Source organism: Tachypleus tridentatus, chromosome 13 (assembly GCF_004210375.1).
Source record: "Tachypleus tridentatus isolate NWPU-2018 chromosome 13, ASM421037v1, whole genome shotgun sequence".
Taxonomy (NCBI): Eukaryota; Metazoa; Arthropoda; class Merostomata; order Xiphosura; family Limulidae; genus Tachypleus; species Tachypleus tridentatus.
In genome coordinates, this window is record NC_134837.1 from 47,581,108 (window position 1) to 47,597,081 (window position 15,974).

At 31.8% G+C, this 15,974-nt stretch overlaps 1 protein-coding gene across 1 annotated transcript in view; it reads left to right on the forward strand.

The window, feature by feature from the left end:
- LOC143236134 (nephrin-like) overlaps window positions 1-15,974 on the forward strand; it is a 104,793-nt gene that overhangs the window by 77,941 nt on the left and 10,878 nt on the right. The window contains exons 16-20 of the mRNA XM_076474421.1: window positions 8,093-8,371; window positions 8,968-9,279; window positions 11,606-11,893; window positions 15,230-15,406; window positions 15,751-15,917. Of these exons, the coding sequence (XP_076330536.1) occupies window positions 8,093-8,371; window positions 8,968-9,279; window positions 11,606-11,893; window positions 15,230-15,406; window positions 15,751-15,917 (1,223 nt within the window). The remainder of the gene's footprint in view (window positions 1-8,092; window positions 8,372-8,967; window positions 9,280-11,605; window positions 11,894-15,229; window positions 15,407-15,750; window positions 15,918-15,974) is intronic.

Genomic DNA, 15,974 nt, shown 5'->3' on the forward strand with positions numbered 1-15,974 from the left:
AAGCCGTTTCTACATATATATTTTTCTCTACAAGTGGGTTTTCTCGACATCACTAAAATTCCAGCGCGCTATTGTGCACCGATTAACACAGCTACGTCTGTTTAATTTAGGGTTAGGTGAAGTTTACTAAAGTGCAAGTCTTTCAAACAATTATTATTATTTTTCAAAGACTTTGCGAAAATCTTTTATTTTGGACCAAGCTCCAAAAGCCTTGTGCTGCCGTCTCTAATTTTATCAATAGAATTTTGTCAGCTGTCATCTACGATAAGAGAATCATTGTCCCATAACGTATTCACAATTTAAGGTGCGGAGAATATTTTATCTTATCGCAGGCAGTTGAATCTGGATCGTCATCTCCGAAATCCGGATCTGTAAGTCAGAACCAATGCAAGCCTTTTTCTGAAAGTATTCAAGTCATTTACATACATATAACTTCACAACTGTCAGAAATAGTACCCCCTTACGATATAACAATTCCTCAATATGATTATTTAACGTTACTATTTTCTGAAAACGTTTATATAATAATGCAAATTCAACGTTATGGCGTAACAATAATATATGTATATATCTTTATTAATCAATTATCTTTCTAAACGTAAAGTTACAACTTTCTCTATAATAAACATTATTGTGCACTTAAAATCTACAAAGTTATGCTTTTTATTACTTTCTGTGATTTTTGCCCCATTTCATGAAATTATTTTGGATTTGTAACATTCTTTCATTTTCGTTCCTCTTTGTTTATCAAACAAGCTAAATAATTGGTTCGTTTCATAAAAGTAACCACTGACATTCATATTAAGGAATTAACGTCAAATACATACATACATATATATATATATATATATATATATAACAATAACTTGTAAATTACGTTAGTAATTTTATTGCTTTAAGATGTGTTACGTAAAACTGATTTGTATAGTTTATTGGCTTGTATTTTATTCCTATAGCCTAATAAATATAAGTTACAGTTTTGTCTTGCGCTTTTAACTGCATTTGAGCAATGGAATATCATACTGGCAATGTATGGACGGTTGGCTAGCTTCAAGAAGCAAATACATTGTCAAAAGAGTGAAGTAACCCAGTACCATTTCAGGAAAAAAAAACTACTTCCCGAGAAGATTCTCTGGTTTGTTAAAGCTAATGATAAAAGAACAGATGAGTGAAGATTGTCTTTCCAACAAAAAAAAACACACACACAATAAGTGACGCAGAACATATTTACGCAGTTATTTTCACTGTGGAAAAAAAACTGCCATTCATGTTCTCCAAGGAAACGTCAATAGTGCTTCCTACAAACATCGTACGGAGACTATAATTTTGTCATATTCTCGGGCAAAGTTTGGCAATAACTATTTGCTCCAATATGACAATGACACATTTTATGCAGAATTATTTCGACCAAGAAGATATTACTAGATTGATATGGTCAGAAAAGTCTCCATTGAAAAATGTTGGGCAGAATTGAGTCGATAAAATTGCTGGACACGACTCTAACCAGCTGTTGCAGCTGTGTTGCAGCGCCCTCTAGTGACACTAACTTCATCGCTAGCACGACAGGTTATCAGAGTACGAGAAGGACTAACCAAGTACTGAATGTTCAATACGAACTGATATAAGGTTATGGACGCTGTTTATAATAATTTGATAAAATATCTTCTTAATGGATACATTTGATAAGATGTTGTAATAGGTGAAATGCTGAATCACACATCTTTGTCGAGGTATCTGATAAAATTGTTTGCTGTTCTATTAAATCGTTCAAGATGTTCATATAAACCTATTTTGATAAATACTCTTCCTAAACAATCTATCAAAGAAAAACCTATTTTATTATACAGATTACAAGATTACAATGATTCATATAATATGCATTTCCCAGTACGACAGTGGTAAGTGTATTTGTATTCCATGTTAATAATAATGATTTATTTGTTATAAAATATGCATACACTCTGGCCAAGAATTTATGACTGAATTACTTGTTGTTCTCTTTTCAAAGGACATTAAATTAAGTGACTTCTGGTCATTAAGACGCAACAATATAAATTCATCTAATGCTGTTTCAATATTTTAAACTTTTGCTTTAGAATATAGACAAATATCGGAAAAATAACATTCTCCTGAGTATGTGTGTTGTCTACTATAGTAATATATTTGATTATTTTAAACACGTGGTGGGTGGAACACAAATAGTCCATTATGCAGCTTTATACTTAATTCCATACAATCAATATTTTAAGCCAAAGCTCTTATGACTTGTTGTTACTGTTGGAAAATGATAGTTTTCTGTTGTAATAAATTTAAATATGCTCATAAATAAAATATTAGATAAAATGGTTTTAACTGTTAATGAATTAGCTAAACTAATCTAATATTATTAGCATGTTGAAGTGTACACTAAACGTTTTAATAATCTTACACTTTTATATCTAAATTGATTATATATCAGCCAGGTTGTTAGGTCACTCGACTCGAACGGCCCGGCATGGCTTCAAATTTGAACAGTAATATTATTTGAAATAGTAATACGTAATGTACGTAATGTAATAGATTGGAGACTCGTCTGAAATAAATTATAATACTTAACGTAATAGCAATAAAAGAGCTCTGGTATGTCAAATGTCAGCCCGGTATGGCCAGGTGAGTTAAGGCGTGCGACTCGTAATCTGAGGGTCGCGGGTTCACATCCCCATTGCGCCAAACATGCTCGCCCTTTCAGCCGTGGGGGCGTTATAATGTTACGGTCAATTTCACTATTCGTTGGTAAAAGAGTAGCCCAAGAGTTGGCGGTGGGTGGTGATGACTAGCTGCCTTCCCTCTAGTCTTACACTGCAAAATTAGGGACGGCTAGCACAGATAGCCCTCGAATAGCTTTGTGCGAAATTCAAAAAAACAAATAAACACTCGACTCGCAGTCTGAGAGTCGCTGGCTCAAATCCCCGTGCCACCAAACATTCTCGCATTTCAACAGTGAAGGTGTTATATAGTTACGGTTAATCCCATTATTCGTAAGTAAAAAAGTAGTCCAAGAGTTGATGGTAGGTACTAATTACTAGCTATCTTACTTCTAATCTTTCACTGCTAAATTTAGAGACGACTAACGCGGATAGCCTTCGTGTAACATTTCGCGAAATTGAAAACAAATAAACGAACAATATATCAGTCAACAAACTAAAAATATTTTCTGCTAAAATTAGTTATCTCCAGAGGATTAGTAGAACAACATATCAACCACTCATTGAACCTTATTCAAATTTAGAAATGAAGAAGATACAAATATAAAAATATTTCAGGTTTGCTCAGTTATAGCATTTTTGATGAGTAGGTAACGAATTAAATTTATAAATACATTTTATTATGTAATTAAACAAAATAGAGCTAGCACGTGAACGTTTTACACAATCAAAAATATATCTTACAATAAAATTATGAGTACGTATGTATGTGTGTGTAAGTTAGTGTATCTCTATAACACGTTTTGTTTTGCTTGAGACAGTAACTTGAAGATTATTCGTTACAATGAATCGTCATAATATTTTCTTTGTCAGTAAAACAGTTTTTCTTATACACAAATGTTATTCTTATATCACTGAATGACTCTGTTTGATCCTCAACCAATACATCAAGTCACGGATCAAATAGATTAACTGTAGTTGAGTTAAACATATTTGATCGTATCGAGCATATTTTAGATAAAATTGATGCAGTTGACTGTGTATTAAATATATTTGGCGCACTTGTAAAATTATTATACATTATTTTAATTTTAGACAAAGCTTTCCTATTTTTATTATTCAAGTTTCTCACTGTTTGGCTATGCAGTTCATTATCATATTAAAGATATTATAATTGATTCAGTCAGTTTGTACAAAATATAGCTTTTGAAGCTCTGTAATGCGCTCCTCGCTAGAACAGCGGTAAGTCTGTGGATTTACAATGCTAAAATCAGGGGGTTCGAGTCCCATCGGTGGGCTCAGGAGATAGCTCGATGTGGCTTTTCTATAAGAAAACACTCACTCTGTAATACATTTGTGAGAATGAATACTTTTTATTTTCATAAGTTGAACTTTTCGAAATATATTTATTATATGATTTATATATATTTCCTCTGTCTCTCATTCCTTCTCAAAGGATCCTAAACCTATGTTTTCAAATATCATTATGATTATACTGAATTTATACTCATAAATTAATCAGTTAGTTCGACTATTATGTGACTCAGTTTATAATGAAATAAATGTCTTCCAAACCGTTCGACTCAACGTAAATAAATTATTTTTTATCCCTACAACTCTCTTTTATTTATAGGTCGACTTTGTTTTCCTTGTCATATGCCTATCACCAACGTTGTTGTGTATTATTGTTTCAAATGTTCTAATCCAGTCTCTTGGTAATCATATATAATGACAAAATTTCTAGGCATGAAACTTAGGATTACGAAAGTAATTAAAAACTTTAAATGTAAGAATACTTGTATGCTCTTAGAATTTTATCTCAAGTATTGGTCTTAACTTGGGATGGCATCACATTAAAAATTGCGACTTATGAAAAGCGACATTGTGCATCCTTGTAAAACATCTTTACGCTATCACGTTTACTTTGAAACATTAATAAACAAGGAAGTATAATTATATATATATATACACTACATTACGCTGAATATTGTTTATAACTCTTGAAAACATCATTATGAAAAAGAGACATTTCGAAATTGCTTACATGAATTTATGCTGGCTTTTTGAAAACGCAAATTTTGTACTGACGGATTAACAAGTTATATATCTGTTTCTGTGAATCTTATTTTCATTGTATTACAAATTTTACACTAAAACCATTAAATACAAATTTTTCCAAATAAGTGCTTATTTTAATTTCACATCAAACTTTATAATTATTTGTGCCTATATATAATTGAAAAAAGTGCCTCCATTTTATTAAATAATGTGTGTGTTTGTGTTTTCTTATAGCAAAGTTACGTGGGGCTATCTGCTGAGCCCACCGAGGGGAACCGTACCGCTGATTTTGCGTTGTAAATCCGAAGACATACCGCTGTACTAGCGAGGGACATTGTATAATGACTAAAAAGTATTTATTTCAATAGACTATCAGCCAAATTCAAACACTAGGAAATTTTCTGAGTTAAAAATCAATTAAACAAGTTAAGTTACATTTCGTAAACCAGTCCTTGGATAAACGATGCTAGAATCTCTGATATATCCTCTATGAAATCATAAGCATTGACTCAACTCAAAATATAACTCTTTATAAATGAATCACACACATATTTTTACTTCGAACGTGAGATTTTTCTTCCGAAAAGTATACAGTTTATGAGATGGTATAATACCAAAAACGTAGAGTATATTTTAAATACACATAAAACGTTTTTTTTTAGAAAAAGAAATATAATTCGAAAATGAATATGTCTTCATCAATCAGTACAGTATCCACTATTATGTTAAAATTCGTATTTTATATGAAACTTTAGACCATTAAATGTGTTACAAACTATTCCTTTTAATAATTAAAATTATATGCTTGAAATTTTAACGAAATATAATTGATTAGTTAGGAAATTAGTCGAATAATACCACAGGTTAAAATAACATACAGAATTTTGTAAACTATTCTGAAGTACAGATACTCTGTCATTTTTGTTTCTTTAGAAGAAAATGTCGCTTGAAAGAAAAGCTAAAATAAGAAATAATATTTAATATTTTTCGTAAAAGGTCTTCTATTGCGTTATTGTGTTTGTCAAATGAAAGATAAATGGCCACTTTATAAAGGAAAAGTACGATCCACATACTGTCCATGGCGTTTACGGTTCCAAAGTTGAAGAGAAAATTCCGTTACATAACGTTTCTATTAAACTCTACTTGTGACAAAAATAAAAAAGTCGTTCAGAGTTGATCTATAAAAATAAATTTGTCTAAGATAAAAAAAATCGATCATCCCTGTTTTTATTGAACACTATTGTGTATTGACAGTTGAAACTCAATAACTATGTATCGCATGTGCTATACAAAAATATTTAGTCATATATTCAGGCGTAAAATATATGTATTTCATTAAAATTGTATATTTTTATTATGAGGAATATCAAGAGATTATATACAATGTTTATATAAGTACATCAGAAAATGTATAAACAGATTTATTTGATCATATCAAAACAATAACAGTAACTTTAACGTGACAAGAGAGTAACTAGATTAAGTAAAAATTCAACTTATAACACAAAGAATCAGCGATAAGTTTGAGACCTCTTAACCCTAAAAAATCGAATTTTGATACCGATATGAGGTAAAACAAGTTATTTAGCTTTGTTTTTACTAACAATCAAACTTATGAACTAAGTAAAATCAGTCTGCTGTTTAATTTAGTAAAACTAATGAAATTTACCTGAGCCATCAAATCAGGTTCAAAGGTGTGTAATTATTACTAAGAACTTAATTTTCCTGTTAAATCTATTGCTTTCTTTTTTTCAATAAAAGTATGAAATGTACAATAGAAAAGTTCAAGTATAAGAATATAAAATGTAAATAATATATAGAACAACAATTATTTTGTTTTGTAGCACACAGACATTGTAAAAACATTTTTGTATGTTTTATTTACGTATTAATAACAGACTTTATCAGTCTGGTTCCTCTTGTTTAGGGCGCGGCATGGACAGGTGATCAAAGCACTTGACTCGTAATCTGAGGATCGCGGGTTTGAATCCCTGTCACACCAAACATGCTCGCCCTTTCAGCCGTAAAGGCATTATAATGTTACGGTCAATCCCACTATTCGTTAGTAAAAAAGTAGCGCCAGAGTTGGCGGTGGGTGGTGATGACTAATCTTACACTACTAAATTAGGGACAGCTAGCGCAGATTGCCCTGGAGTAGCTTTGCGCGAAATTCAAAACAAACCAAACCCAATCCTCTTGTATAATAACTTTACCGTGCACCGAGAGCTTAGAAGTGAAACGTTGACTGTTATTTCAGAAAACATACATTTTAAGGTTTTATTACTTTTCTGTACAACTATTATTAGCTTCTTAGTCAGATGTAAACGTTGACTTGTTTCAAGTAACAAATTCACCTTTTCCAAGTTACTATGGTATCTCTATGCTTGTGATTTTAAAGAAGGATTCTAGGGAATTTTATGAGATATTCTTAATCTTTGATCGCTTTTTTTTGTTGTTAAGCGCAACACTACACAATAGACCATTTGTATTTTGTTCACCCTGGAAAAAGAATCCAATTTTAAACGTTAAATACCTTCAGACTTGCGGCTGAGCGACGTGAGGAGGCAATTTTGGTATTTCTGTTGACGTTATTATCAAAGCAAAAAAATTTATTTATGAAACATATTACTCTGTGTTTGTTGAGAATAATCATTCAAATTGGGTCATAACACTTGCTGATATTTAATCTATCTCTTAACGCAAACAAATTTTTTTATGATAAATATTGCATATAGCTCCTAAACTATCTTTTTATAAAACTAGCTAAATTATGTAATAAAACACACATTGCAGAAAATTAACCAAAAAAAGAAACATTTTAGTAACAGTGATTTGAGTTGAAAATTCAAGGTTATTCAACATATAATTATACATATTAAGTAGAGAACACACACAGTATACTATCTACTAAAGTGCAGCAGCAAAATCAATACGAAATCATCGCATCAAATTTCTATTAGAAAATATGACATAATAATATGTGTGTTTTTCTTATAGCAAAGCTCCATCGGGCTATCTGCTGAACTCACCAAGGGGAAGCGAATCCCTGATTTTAGCGTTGTAAATTCGTAAACATACTGCTGTACTAGCAGGGGCGACGTAATAGTACTAAATAATGTTTATTTAAAAGTTAAATTTGTCTGTTTTAAGAAGAAGCATGATCAATATTTTTTGGAACAAGATATATTTATTGTGTAGTCAAACAACTTGGTCTTCCTCCATACTTTGATAAGGGAATGGTGAAATACACTTACCTAATTAAGACAGACAGATAAATAGAAATGTCTTGTATGGCTAAATTATATTATTTCAAAGGTTTCTACATTTGAGTCCTATTTTTATTTTTCTAGATCAGGCCACTATAACAAAATTTAGCCATACTGTTCTGGCAAACCCTGGGGACGACGCCCAATTTGAATGCGTAGTAAATGGTAACCCACTCACTGATGGCACCATACGATGGGCCAGATCTGGTTTTGATAAGCTCAGAACACAGATGGTTTCTACCAGAGGACATTCCTTACTAAACGTTTTCAATGTGTCAAGGAAGGACGCTGGGGAGTTCCACTGTATAGCTTACAATGGAATTGGAGACGAAACTGAAGCAAGCATTCAGCTCGTTGTCAAGTGTGAGTCGTGAGTGAATCTACAGAAAATAAGCCATTTTGTTCATTTGAAATGTGTCGTATATAAGTAAGAAAACTAATACTTATGTTTTTAGTAGAACAATGAGGTTTTAGTTTTTTTTCTTAATCTAAAACTTTATTGTTGTTAAAATATTGATATTTGTAATTAACTGTGAACATTTTATCTTATAAATACTTATCTCTAATCAGTCCACTAGCATTTCACATTTCTTAGGAGAAGAGGAAGAGTTTCTTTGTATGTTTTGAAGTTAATCAAAAAACTACACAATGGGCTATCTGTTGTGTACACCCTACGAGCATCGAAACCCTGTTTCTAGCCTTGTAAGTCTGCAGACATACTACTGTATTATTGAGGGGGAGTAATGTTTTATGAAGCTTATAAACAAGATTTGTGTGATTACTTTTTTGCTCTTAACAAACATATCAAACATACGATACGAAGTATCGTATTCTTATGTTTCATGTTCAGATTATTATTGTTTTAATTTTCAAAAGCTTAAAGATGCAATACTTATATTTTTACGTCATGGCTGTGGTTAATGTTTATATCTTTTGATAACCTTACTTATTTTGTGCAGTTAAACCAATTATTCATTTGACGAGGCAATTGCTAAACGTAGCCGTTGACCAAGGAAATACTGCCCGACTTGTCTGTGTTGTGGAAGCTGCTCCAAGCGTCAATTTTACCTGGTCCTTAGACAGTGGTGTGGTGATAGGAAGCTATCTAGGCATCTCTAAGTACACCATCCAAAAAGCCCAATTAGACGAGACTATGTGGGAAAGTGTTTTGTTTATTAAGAATGTGACAGATACTGACTATGGAAAGTATATGTGCATTGTAAAGAACGAACTAGGAGCTGATGATATTGTTATTACACTCAGAAGGAAAGGTATTTATTTTATATTTATTTTCGTCACACAGAATTTTACGTTTATCGTTTTTCATATGAACGTGATATATCTCTGGATACATGTTCTTAAATTAAAACATTGTTTTTAGCGCAACAATAAAAACTCAGTTCTGTGGAAAAATTTTTGTTTTAGTTTTTTATGAATTTCGCACAAAATTACATTAGGACCATCTGCGCTAGCTATCCCTAATTTAGCAATTAACGCTAGAGGGAAGGCAGCTAGTCATCACCACCTACCGCTAACTTTTAAGATACTCTTCTACCAAATAATAGTAGGATCGACAGTTGTTGTTTGTTGCTAAGCGTAAAACTACACAATGGGTTAATTATGCTATACATATCAATGGTATCGAATCCCAGATTGTAGCGTTATAAGCCTTAAGACTAACCGCTAAACCACTGGTGCTAATCAATACTATAATTGTAATTATGATTTGTCTTTTTGTTTTTGAAGTATCTCACATAGCTAGTCGTCCACAATTTAGAAGTGTTACACTGGAGTGATTTTAAAATTCGACACAAATAAAAGATCATGCACATGAATATAGCACTTTAAAAAGTGAATTTGGTTTTAATTTCGCGCAAAGAACTATCTTCACCATTCGTCACTAATTTAGCAATAACAGGCTATAAGGACGGCTGACAGTCATCATCACACACCGTCAACTGTTGGGTTAGTCTTTTTTCCAAAGAAAAGTGGTGATTAATCGTCATATTATAATGTCTCAAATATCAAAGATTTAGGATGTTTGATGACGCGATTCTTAAGGTTCGCAAATTACGAGTCAAGTTCCATAACTAACAGTCCCTGCTAGGCCTATAATTACGGAAATATAACAATTATAGTCCGTAATTTTGGCTATAGTTGAGCTGTAGTGACTACTAAGTGAACATACTTCTATCCAGTTTGTTTAGGTGTGTGTCACGACTCTAAAGGAAAAAATATATAAATTAAGTCTAAGGCAGACTATACCAAAACTTTTTTGAAGTTGGTATAAAAATAAATAAATAAAAGTTTAAAAATGATTTTGAAATAAATTTGGTCTGAACTATTGCAGCCCTCTATAGATACATTATGATTTTTGCCTTCGAACAGATCTTCCAGGTATTGTACTAAATAGCTTAATATATATAAAGCATTTTTACTAAAAAATACGTATATATGTAAGTTCTTTAATATCACTTAATTAAAAACACATCTAGAACATAATGTAGAATACTAATTATACATACATATCATCCGGCTTCATGTTTGATTGTATTAATACGTCATAATGTATGATTACAATGCCACAGATGTCTGTCCCGAGTTCACTTAATAAACACCAAGAATAGATACGATACGTATCTTATTAATACTTCTGTATAAGATAAAACTGAATCTCCTTGGTAATGGGAATAATAGCATAATAAACTATCCAGTAGAGAATATTAGCACATCAGGACAATTTCTCAAGTAAAATTTACATTGATACTTTAGCCCTGAGTCTTTTAACTTATCGACGAGTTCGTTGCTTGTTTAATTCATTTGTGCCTACATTCTTTAAAACTTTTGTCATAGCCATACGTCACAAGGTAAGACTTGAACAAAGTGAATACGCTTTTATTTTTCCCATTTCATCTTTCGTCTACTGATAGATGATGTATACAATGTAACAATGTTTTTTTCGAATTTTTAATGTATAAACGTTAGTACAAAGAATGGCGCAAGAAATGTTCTTCAAGTGCAGAACATTCTGCTCACTTCTGTTACATTGTGCTTTAAAACGTCATAGGTATTTTAAATGAGAGAACATAGGTTGTCCTTATGAAGAACATGCAATGCGTACAGTCAGTATAGAACGTTAAAAACCGTTTAGAAGTTTAAAATACAGGATTTTAAAAATGTTTAGTTTTGTGGATCAGTATTACACTACCAAATTTAAATTTCAAACATCTTAATTCTGCGCTACCATGTTTATTTGTGTGTAAAATTATGCAAAGTTAAAAACGATGTAATGTAGATGTATATTCTTATACAATCAGAATACTAAACACACGTGTTGAAACAATACTCACATACGTATGATTTGATTAAGCCTAACTAACTCATACTCTTATTCGTCTAGATATCTTTCCTTCTTTTCGAAGTTAATCCAAATTTGTGCATGTATATATATATATATGTGTGTGTGTGTATGTGTATACATATATATATGTTTGTGTGTGTGTGTACATATATATATGTCTGTGTATATAAATCAATTGAACTTTATATAGAATTTTTTATCTATCTTGTGTAGTATTGGACTTCCATTTCCTTTAGGTAAACCGGATCCCCCTGAGAACTTCCATGTTCTCAACGTTACATACGACTCAGTATCTTTAGGATGGATTCCTGGCTTCAACGGCGGAGCAGCACAGGAGTTTCAAATCCGCTATCGCGAGTCTAGGTCTAAAACATACAGCTTTACCAAATTCATCCCAGGAAGTTCTGTTCTTGCAGTTGTAAGAGGCTTAAAACCACAGTCGGAATACATTTTTCAAATCATGGCTCAAAATAAATACGGAGAAAGTCGAAACATTAATGTACTTGCAACGACTAAAATATTAGGTATGATTTGGAAGAAGTCTTTTCACAATATAAATAAACAATACAGATACAGTTTCGATAACACAGTTATCTTGAAGTGAAGGTCTGGATGTCTTAATCACAAATTATGTTCTTATTTTGTAACTTGAATTTCGTTAAGGACAATTCTTCATTTTTATTTATAACCAAATTTTAATTTTTTCCATGCAATAAATAAAAATATATTTTCATGTTTAATTCGATAAAATTTGAATTACATAAGGTAAAAATGCGCAGACATTTTAAACTTTATACACACAACAATTCATTCGAATGCAAATACAATATGTATTATAAAAGAAGCTTTACTAATAAGATTGGTTTAGCGATTATTTCTAGAGAATGCTGAAAGTTATAGAGCGTCAAATTGTCCAGAAGGGATATGAAGCAAAAGGACATTACCAGAACAGTAGGATATCCCAGTATACAGTATCCAGAATCCTGAAATGTCAACAGACTAAAGAATACGTTGATTCACAAAAGTGTACTGATTTGCGCCGAAAAACTTATGCTCGAGATGACCGTATTTTGATCAGGTGAACACCACAGGGTTGAGAAAAGTCTTGCAAAACCTTACAACAGGAATGGGATGAACACATTCATTCCTGGGTATCCAGAAGAACAGTGAATAGGAGACTGATCAAAAATGATTATTTTCCAATGAAGACTTTTTACAAACCGATATTAAGCAGAATTCAACAATGTTACTGGGTTAATTGAGAAAGACAACAAGCCAAATCTTGCAATACCTTACAACAGGAATGACATGAACACAATAATTCCAGAGTATCCAGAAGAACAGGTCCTACCAAGTTGGTAAAAGAGTAGTCCAAGAGTTGGCGGTAGGTGGTGATGACTAGCTACCTAACTTCTAGTTTTACACTGCTAAATTTGAAATGTCTAGTGCAGGTAGCCCTCGAGTAACTTTGCGCGAAATTCCAAAACAAACAAACCAACGAATAGTGATATTGACCGTCATATTATAACGTTTCCATGGCTGAAAGGGTGAACATGTTTGTTGTGACGAGTTCGAACCCACAACCCTCGGATTACGAGTCGAGTGTCTTAACCAACTGGCCATACCAGGCCGAAGTAATGTAAAGAAAATCGTGTAAAAGAATTTATCTTTATGTAACTAGGATTTGTAGAATTTGATTATATCGCGGATATGATGCGAGGAAGAAGATCAGACATTGTTTAGACTGTGTGTAGAGCGAGACGACGAAGTAATCAACTGAGTGTGTGAGAAGTAACAGAGAAGGAGGCGTCTGATTCGACCCCTTTTATGCTCAGTGGAGGAACATCTCGAATGTTCTAACAAACTGAACACGTAAAGGTTTTCTGATTCTCAGTGGGAGGAGATGAACGTGAGAATGAGGCAAAAACGATGCAATTCGCTACAATTACATTAAGAACAAATAGAAAATATAAACAATATATTTCGAATTTTACACTATTGTAATAAAATAAATGTTTGAAGTTATAAAAATGTACATCTTTTGCCTACTAAATGCCAAGTAAACTTAATTTCGCAGCATAAGAATATTGTAGTCATTTTAATAGATTGTATTTCACATAGTGCTAATAAAATATTGAGTCTAGAGTCGATGGACAAGTTCAGTTTGTTGTTTGTTTCTTGTTTGTTTTTTAATTTCGTGCAAAACTACACGAGAGCTATCTGCTGTATCTGTCACTACTTTAGCAATGTAAGACAAGAGGGAAGGCAGCTAATCATCACTACCCACCGCCAACTCTTGGGCTACTCTTTTACCAATGAATAGTGATATTGATCATCAAACTGTAAGGCCTCTACGGCTAAAAGGGCGAATATGTTTGGTATGACGGGAATTCGAACCCGCGACCCTCGGATTGCCACTCGAGTGCTATGCCAGGACAAAAGGGGTTATCTATGTTCTGCTCACCACGAATATCGAAACTCGAATTCTAGCGTTGTAAGTCTGCAAACATACTGTTGTGCCACTGAAGGGCGACAAATTCTGACTAGAATTTTGAAATAGCAACATCAAATTATTTTGACTTACTACAGTTTTTTCCAGTAGCAATTTTTTTTTGTTTTTCAGTATCATAACCAAAACCATATGTATAGATGTTTATTATAACATTCACTTCTTAGTTTTACAGCAATAAGTTTGTATTTGTATTTCATCTTAATAATAATAATGTTATTTCTTACAAGATATGCAAACAGTTTAGTCAAGAGTGTATGTCGTTGAGAATTTTGTATAAAAATCTTGAAGTGCGAGTCTTAAATTTATAAGGAAAGAAACTTAAACGCGCATACACAACTCTTAACTCCCAAAAATCGATGGTCTAATATTGTAATAGTTAATTCATATTAATTTTAAACCGTATATAATCAGTGAGCGTCTCCTATTTCATTTTCAAAACCAACACAAAAACACAGGTATCCTCTTCAATGTGATATTTTTACCATATATATACATAAATGTGTATATATTTACATTCACTCACACCAGCCCTCATCAGTAATAAACAATTAGCCATTGAGTCAGTTGAAAATATGCTTGTACTTCATATATTTAAATTCTACCAGTTTCTTAGTTTAAATTTATTACAAAAAGAATAAACTTGACATTAACACTATTAAAGATTAATAATGCTATTATTATTTGCGTACTGTTAAATTTTTCTGCTATGTTAAGATGGAATAAAAATATTCAACTCTGACATTAATATGATTAGTTTTGTATGATGGTTTAAAGTTTTTATTGTTATTATTCTTTATAGAGCATATTGGTTTTACACACAATTATTTTACTGGTTATCCATAGTCTAACAGTATAAAATATTAAAAAATAGCAAGTAGCGAGATAGAAAAAAAAGGTAATAGAGTGATGATTATAATTTATACATTCAATGTTAGAGACTTCCTAATTAAATATTGAAGCTTAATTTTTGTATATTTTGTGTACATTCACAAATACAGGTAGTTTTAAAAGACTTTCTAGTCAAAACACTAAAAAGACCAACTGCTGCGTTTTATATTACTTTTATAAGGACTTTTAGTCATTTGTTAAAAACACTTGTGAAGCATTGAATATTTGTGTTGTTATATTGATTCAATAACATGCACATATAAACGATGAACCATAATAAACAGCTTTGTTGGGTTACCTGTAGTTTAGTTTTCCATTACTGGAGAATTCGTTGTGGTTTATTCCCTGTATATTTAGATTTATAGGCAAATAATGTTGATGCATCTCAATTAGTTAAGATTTCAACGAAACGTCAATATTTATTTAAACTTTTCTAGAATTATGTTTTAAATTTTAACAGATAACTCTTTAGTGGACATATCAAAAACTATGGTCAACTCCACTGAGGAAGACAACAAAGGAGTTTCTGGTCTTTTCATCATTGTTGGTGTTATTGGAGGCGCCTGTCTCGTTTTTTTTAGTATCGTTGTAGTCATTTATTTTATGAGGAAAAGGAAACGTAACCAACAAAACCAAGGTTTGTTTGTTATGTTTCATCTCAAGAATATATCTAAATGTTATATTGGTTACGACAAATTATTTATAGTTTCAGCTTTTAATCTCTATCAATTCTTTATGAACCGTGTAATAAAACTGAATTTATTTCTCTCTTAAAATTTTAGACAAACTTATTTTGCAAATTAGTTTTAGTTTCGGTTGTAACATATAATAAACAGAACTAATATAACTATTTTGTTTGCATGAAAAAGTTACTTATCATAAAAAGTGACTTTTAAATAGTAATAAAACTCACAGATAACAATGTAATGAAGTTTTTGTATTTTTGTTCTGATAACTGATATGATTTTTACCCATATCAAGAAGATGTAACTTCTGAAAGAAAGCCATCCGAAATGTCTAATTCTCAGATGTATACGCCTAGTAAATATCAAGAGAAAATTAATGGAGAAGCATTATACCCTGTTCAGAATGAAAGCGACAAAACTAGTCATGATATAATGTTAAAAGAAGTGCCCAACAATAGAAAGGTAAGGTTCATATGAAACGGCGTGGATTTGCAAACGCTACTTCTAAAACACGTGAAT